The sequence below is a fragment of the Sinocyclocheilus anshuiensis genome, unplaced genomic scaffold (genome assembly GCF_001515605.1).
Source record: "Sinocyclocheilus anshuiensis isolate Anshui unplaced genomic scaffold, SAMN03320099.WGS_v1.1 scaffold191, whole genome shotgun sequence".
In the NCBI taxonomy this organism is placed as follows: Eukaryota; Metazoa; Chordata; class Actinopteri; order Cypriniformes; family Cyprinidae; genus Sinocyclocheilus; species Sinocyclocheilus anshuiensis.
Window position 1 is genome coordinate 270,145 of NW_015549570.1, and position 8,200 is coordinate 278,344.

The following is an 8,200-nucleotide window of genomic DNA, read 5'->3' on the forward strand; positions in this document are numbered from 1 at the left end:
CCGCGGTTAAGACAGCTGACTCTACTGTGATGTGACGCTGTCTCTCTCTCTCTCTCTCTCTCGCACACGCACGCACGCGCACGCACACGCACACACACACACACACAAACACGCGCACGCGCACTCACACACACACACACACACACACACACACACTTAACTTAACGCTAATTCGCCGTCTTAAACCTCAGGGTTGGCAACAATCTGTCAAAAGCAAATTAAAAGATTGTGCCCACATAAAAAAATAAATATATAAAATAAACTTATTTCAGACTCTGATCTGCTTACCTGTAAATGAGCTTCAACTTGAGATGAAATCCATGCATATAAAACTTTCACTGAAACCGATGCTCCTCGATGCTTCAGCGTCAATCACTTCCCCCTCCCTCACCGATCACGTGTGCATTTACGGTAAGACACCGTAATTTTAGAAAACAGTTCAGTACTGTAAATTTACAGCTTAAAATGTAAGTTTTTACAGTGTGTCCTCTGGTTTTCATCCTCAGAGCAACGGCCAAACTGAGCGGGCCAACCAGGACCTTGAGAGAGTGTTGTGATGTTTTCAGACCTTACCTGTAAACGAGCTTCAACTTGAGATGAAATCCATGCATATAAAACTTTCTTCTTCTTCTTCTTCTTCTAATAAAGTTTTATGGCGGATGGCAAACCAACTTCTGGTGCATTTACCGCCACCAACTGGACTGGAGTGTGGAGCACTAGTCCCTTTTTTCCTATAATATTATTAGTTACATCATACAATACTTTACATATTTTCCCATTACATTCATCTATGTCTTCCATCATATTTACTTCTACTGCTGTTAGTTCTACCTCACTTAAATATGTATATGCTTTCCAGTTTGCTTTATTAAATCTCCATCTTGGAGCTAAAATCACATTATGTTCCATTACACTCATCCCTACCTTACATAAAATGATATAGTGATCACTACCCATATTATTATCTTCCCAAACATCCCATACACATTTACTTGCTATATCTTCAGAAACCAATGTTAAATCTATAGCTGACCCAATACCACGTACCAAATCTATTCTTGTGTTTCTACCATCATTTAAACATACTAACCCATTACGGTCTATTATTTCTTCTACAACATCCCCATTATGATCATCATTACTGCTTCCCCATAAAGTGCTATGTGCATTAAAATCTCCACACCAAATTATTTTATGATTTCCTAACCCAATAACCTTTTCTAAATCTTTACTTAATCTACGACAAGGATTATAATAATTTATTATTCTGATATTTTGTTTCTCTGCATATACATCTATAACCACCACTTCATGTTCTTCAATCTCATTAATGACTCTGTATTCTAATTCATTTTTTATAAAAGTGGCCACCCCACCTCCATTACCTGTCTTTCTATCCTTTCTTACAATATTATATCCTTGCAGAACAAAATTTAATTTAGGTTTTAACCATGTTTCTTGTACACAAATTATGTTTGGTTTCTTATTTAAAAGATCTATAAACTTTTTAAATTCTGGACCATTTGCTATAAGACTTCTGGCATTCCATTGCAGAATCGTTAAAAGCATTATTATTATTATGTACTTCCACATGTTGTTTGAGTACTAGATTGAGTCTTTAGCATGTCATTTATTTTTTCCAACGTTACACCTGCTACATTCAAGTATCTCTCAGCTGCCCTTATTATGATTTTAATTCTCTCCGTTCTGCTTTCTGTTTGAGCAGAACAATTTACCACTTCAGCCATAAATGAAACAAATTCCATTTTCCCGATCACCAAACTATCCTCTTTTGTCTTGCTCTGAGCCACAGTATTCCCAGTCCATTCTTGTATTTTTATCTCTCGCACAGAACAGTATGTCTGCTGCTATGGTAACACGTTAACTTTTAAAGTTGTTTTAAACTTGTTCATAGTTAAATGAACAAATAAAACAATTAGCTGTTACCTCTATCCATTAACATTCACTAGGGTCTTAATATTCACATTAAAACATCTCAACAAATGATCCAAAAATGATCAGAACACATATGATCAGATTACAAACTGTATTATGTATAGATAAGTTTTATCCAGTGTCTTGTGTTCCTTGTGTGCCTTATGTTCCCTCAACCCTAACTCTGCTAGAAGTGATGACTATCAATCCACAAAAGCAATATACGCTGTCAGGTCACATATTTAGTATTTATACATTATTAGAAAAATGTAACAATATTTTATATTTAATATAATCAAAAATGACTTGAAAACCACAAAAATGTGATGACTTCACGTTGAAAGTCAACTCCGTCATTGGCCTGTCACTACCGTCATACAGAAAATATTACGGTGGTGACATCTGACGGTGTTGACAAATTTGGCAATTATTTCACCTCAATGATGAAATATATAGGGATAAATAGTCTTAAAGGATAGTTAGGGCCCGGTGAAATCCGTTTTATTTTTTTCCAAATTCCGTTTTTTCCTTTTTAATTTTTCTCTACTCCTTTTTAATAGTTGAATTAAATTGTATTAATTAAAAATCATGTCTAATTAATTAAAATCATGAAACATACATTTTCACATACATTTTGAAAAGTTTAACAAAAATGACATGTTTAGGGCCCTATGAAACGTTTTATTTTTTCTCACCATATTATTTATATTTTTTATTGTTACCAAATTCTGTGTTTTAGCATGATTCAAATAATTTCCTCAGAAATTGGAAGATGGTGTTGATATCATGGTTGTGACACTTATATTGAAATATTAACATTACCCTGCAAACAAGCCCGCACGGGCCCACTTAGGGCTGCCAGCGCAGGGCCCCTGAGAATTTGCTCATTGGCAAAACGTTGGCCCCTTAGCACTGGCCCTGCATGGGCAGCCAGTGGAAGCCTTAGCGCTGTTTTATTGAAAATAATAAAGTTTGAAGTCACTGTTATGGAGGTAAGCGCTTGCTTTAGTTGGGTTCCTGACCCTTGACTTTCGAACTTAAGTTTTTCTTTGGCAGCTGTAACTGTGTGTTTCTGAAACACGTTTGATTTAGCAAAAGTTGTAAGAACAAAACTGATCTGATGATTCCCTGGTCTCACCCATAGTATTTGATCTCTCAGGACATTATTTAGATTTAATTACTTAACATTATTTACACACAACACAATAAAAGTTTGTTCTGCTCTATTTTGAGCATTTTAAGTCACATGCAGCTTTTAAAATTCAGTGTATTAACCTCAGCTCAGGGTGACATCAGGACAGTACATGATGAATGAATCGTCAGATCAGTTTTTTTTTCTTTTATAATTTCTCATGCTGTACCATGCAGTGGAAAAGCACCATTAGCCTCCAGGAAGCCTTAGCGCTGTTTTATTGTGATGTAGAAGTTTTCACCATGAAGCTTACACTGGTGATGCACCGGAGAGAAAACTGATTTCACAGTAAATCATCTCATTTTCAGCAGTAAGAAAAAACGTGATTTAAAGCTTGTTGTTTTGTAGAACATCACAGTTATCTATGATATGAGAACAGTAGGGCCTGCAGATAGGGAGTACATGTTATTTAATAAAAATATAATTATATTTTGAGAATGACATCATTTTTTCCTCAAACATAGTCAGTGGGGTAAAACGCCCCCAGTGGGCAATGAGCAATTACTGTAGGTACTCTGTTCTGAACATCAAATCCATGTTTTTCCATCAAATATAGCCTCCTGAGAACCAGAAATAAAAAGCTTTGCGAATTTTGTATTTTTTCATGTCATTACATTGTTTAGAGCATAAGAAAAAAATGGTAAAATAAAATTTTTTAAAAATTATATTTTATTCATAAGTCCTCTGTAGGGGACACCAGGACTCAGTTTTTCTAAAAATAAAATGACAAGAGTAGACATGAAAAGGCAAAAACAATGGGAATTTTTTTTTTTAATCTTAGAAGTTACAGTACTTAGAAGTTCTACATGTACTGTACTGTAACTGAATGTAATGTACTGTAACTTCTACAATCAATTTTTAGGTTTCAGGATTTTTTTATAACTAACTTTGTTTAAGGATGGTTCTCAACTATGTTATAAAATATATAACAAAATGATTTGATATACCATTTTGCTTTATGCAATATGTGTGTAAAAATTCCATAAACTGGTTTTCCCATTAAGCACAATGTTATCTATACACTATATCTAATTTGCTTATTAAAGTGCTGTTGGGACAGCATGTTGAAAAAAGAAGTGTAATAATGGGAGTAGTAATTGGCCAGATTTTCATAATAATATCTAATATTTCATAAGAATATTGATATGTAATTTGTTTTCCTATTCAATTCTTTTGTCTCCCAAAATGTATAATAAACATGCTTTTAGTCCTGGTGTCCTCTACAGTGGACATGTATGAAATTATGTCCTGTTTCATAACAGGAAGTCATATTTTGATTTGAAACCCCATAACATTTTCCTGAGATGTTGATTTATGACAAACAATTTGAAAATTAATCAGATTTAAATTATAATTACAAAATATGATCATATTTCCATAAGGATGTACAATTTTATCACTAAATTAATGTCAGCCATTTTTAAAGACCAAGGAGAGGGGGTGGTGATGGTGAAACATCCGATCATGTGGCATCTATGGAAAGCCCTGAATGTGCTCTGTACAGGACATCCAGAAATAAAACTGTGACATGTGAAGTCTCAGAGAAATTCACTAAAATATAATGTCCACTACAGAGGCAAAAACTCCATAGCTGGGTCTCAGGAGGATATTCTAACTAGTTGGTAATATTTGGATTTTATATTTAAAAATTAGGCTACCTCAAGTTAGCATCAGGTAGCTTAGTTAGCTAGCCAGTTAACATCTACTAACAAAATGTTTTAAATATGCTATTATAATTTTGTAATTCTTTTTCATTTTAAGCAAACACTGTCTGTACTCTGATTTTGCTGTAAATGTTTAAAGCAAATTTCTTTGTCAGACTGGGGGGCATTTTACCCCACCCATGGGGGCATTTTGCTTCCCCCTTGGTACACATTTAATTTTTGTTAAAAATCTAATAACTTGAAAACTCTGGATATGTTTCATACTTTTTAATGTTTATAGCATATGAATGATTGAACCCTTCTCTGTGGAAACACTGTGAAAAGACAATAAATGTCATAGATTTGATATAATAATTATAAAATTAAATTGAAGGGGATAATTGTGTTAAATGCATTCTATTAGTAATCCCCATACCATTTACAATTGAAAATATGTCATTTTTAAACCTAAGAGCAGTTACAATTGCTGGACATGTTTTGTCCCATGTCTCAGGAATCAGTGGTTTGTTAACAGTTCATCAACATGTGAGTACAGTTATAAGAATATAAATGTAAATTGACTCTAGGCTGTGGAATATCCTTGTTTTTCACAAAGTTATTTAGCAGAGATGAGTGTGTTTTGTGGTGCTCCTCGTATGTTTCTAAATTCAACATTATATTGTAGCTCACTGGAAAAATGTGCCTCTACCTAAATGTTTGTAAAACTTCATACCCATACAGTTTACCCGTTTCTACTGAAATAAACACTAGTGGCAGTAAACACCAACAACTTTTATGCCTTTTCACACAAATGAATACAGAGGCAGATCATCATTTAATAAAACTTATTTCATGTGGTTGGTTTCTTTCACAATACAGCCTCCATATGTGTGGCTTTTCTGACGTAGTAAACATGCTCTGTAGCTCACCTGCTACTGCATTACACTAGTGACGTAGAGCGCTTAGGTATGAGTCCTGTGAAACACAAGTCAAGACAAAAGAGCTCAAGACTTGTAGAAGCAAGACTGTTTCAGCAAAAGCATTTTAATCCCACGTTTGCTTTTGTTAACAGTATCAGTTAGGTTTAGTGTAGGTGCTACGTATGATAAATCATAAACATTTACAACCTGCCACGGCATGTACAACAACTGACATAATAAAACATTGCCAAATTCATGTTCATCTATTTTAGGTAAAACTCACTGGCCATTTCACTTTGAAAGTGTGGTAATTCTGCAGAAGTGTTGCCACAGGCAACATGTATCCCCAAAGGCTCGCTAGGGTCCCTCCCACCTGTAGGTTAGGTTACACTTTATTTCGATAGTCCACTTTAGACATTCTACTAACTAAGTAACTTTGCAACTACAGTACATGTGAACCAATTCTCATTAATTTGCAACTATATGTCTACTAACTCTCAGAGTAGACTGTTAGGTTAGGTTTAGGGTTAGTTGACATATACTTCCAAAGATTCTTACGGTCAGTATGTTGTATGTTGTGGACCCATCAAAATAAAGTGTTAGAAGATATTAAGCAGACAGTCTACTAATACTTTAATGACTGCTAGTTTACATGTAGTGGCAAATTTACTTACTGTTAGTACAATGTCTAAAGTGGACTATCGAAATAAAGTGTTACCGTAACTTTTGACTGAGATACTATGGTATCTTGACAAATCTGAGCACGGTTCGAGACATCGGTCATGAGGCTTCAATCATTAATTATGAGCCCTACTGGCTCCAAAGGCTCATGTATGTACAGAAATGTTTGTTGATGACCTGACATTGTTGTGTATGTCCATGCAGCAGGATGCATGCCATACAGGTGGACTCGGTACAGCGCTGGATGGAAGACTTGCGGCACATGACGGAGGTGGAGTGCATGTGCGTTCTGCAGTCTAAACCCATCTGCGTGGATGAAGACGCTCCAGGTGAGCTCATCATGTGCGGGACAGGTGCTGTCAGTGAGCACGTCACTCGTGATAATCTGCAGACGCTGCTGAAGAGGGCGCTGGTGGTCAGCACGGAGCTGGGGAAGATGTTCCAGCGGCTGGAGAAGGGCCGCTGGCAGCGGGTCCACAGCACAGCAGGCAGGGTCCACTGTCACGTGCGCTCGCTCATCCAAGAGTACAGCACGGCCAGAAACGCCCCACCAGAGATGCAGAAGGTATGAAAGGACACATTCAGAAACAAACAACAGATGTGTCTTCAGCAATAACATTTAAACACATAACGGCTTTAATCACATTTAGCTCATATTTTTCATTGATGAAATAATTGGTTACTTATTTTGATAGTAGCCATGCTATACTATAAAACTTTAAAAAACGTTGCAAGTACATGTCAACTAACTCTCATTAGAGTATTAGCTGACTGTTAGGATAGGCTTAGGTTTAGTAGAATAAGTTGACATGTGCCTGTAAAGTTACTTGCAAAGTAGTCAGTAGACTGTCTGCTATTGTCCTTCAAAATGAAGTGTTATCAGATATTAAAATAGACAGTTCACACAAAAATGAAAATTCTGTCATTAATTACTCGCCCTCATGTCGCTCCAAATCCGTAAGCCCTTCGTCCATCTTCAGAACACAAATACAGATATTTTTGATGAAATCCGAGAGCTCTCTGACCCTCCATAGACAGCAAGGATACTACCATGATCAAAGCATCGTTCAATAGTTCATGTGACATCAGTGGTTTAACCTTAATCTTATGAAGCTACTAGAATACTTTCTAGTATTCACGATGAACTAAGAGAATGCCGGCTCCTGTGTCAGCAGCATCACACGCATGGGTTGTGAACGCACGGTGAAGACTGACATGGAAGAGAAGAAATTGTTGAATGAAGTTGTTATTTTTGTTTGCTTTGCGCAGAAAAAGTATTCTCGTAGCTTCATAAAATTACAGTTGAATCACTGATGTCACATGAACTATTGTAACGATGTCCTTTCTACATTTCTGTGCCTTGATCGTGGTAGGACCCTTGCTGTCTATGGAGGATCAGAAATCTCTCGGATTTCATCAAAAATATCTTAATTTGTGTTCCGAAGATAAACAAAGGCCTTATGGGTTTGGAACAACATGAGGGTGAGTAATTAATGACAACATTTTCATATTTGGGTGAACTAACCCTTTAAGCACTCTAATGACTGCTAGTTGACATGTATAGTACTTGCAAAGTTACTAAGAGTTAGTAGAACGCCTGTAAAAGATATTGCAGGGGTAAAGAAGAATTTCTGATTCATAACTGGGTTTCTGCTTGACCATTGTTAGTAATGTCACTATTACATTTACTCACGCTCAAGAGTTAGTGATTTGAACAAATCCCTGCAGCGTTTGTGCACCAGACATGAATGATTCCTCAGATCATGTGTGCTGTAGAGGAGAGTGTGTTGGTATTTTACTGAGTGATCATATTCACCATTTCAACCTGC

The 8,200-nt window shown here is 36.1% G+C and overlaps 1 protein-coding gene across 2 annotated transcripts in view; it reads left to right on the forward strand.

Moving 5' to 3' along the window:
• LOC107657340 (protein inscuteable homolog) overlaps nt 1–8,200 on the forward strand; it is a 147,374-nt gene that overhangs the window by 66,401 nt on the left and 72,773 nt on the right. For both annotated transcript variants that reach the window (XM_016445385.1, XM_016445386.1), the window contains exon 3: nt 6,576–6,936. In XM_016445385.1, the coding sequence (XP_016300871.1) occupies nt 6,576–6,936 (361 nt within the window). The remainder of the gene's footprint in view (nt 1–6,575; nt 6,937–8,200) is intronic.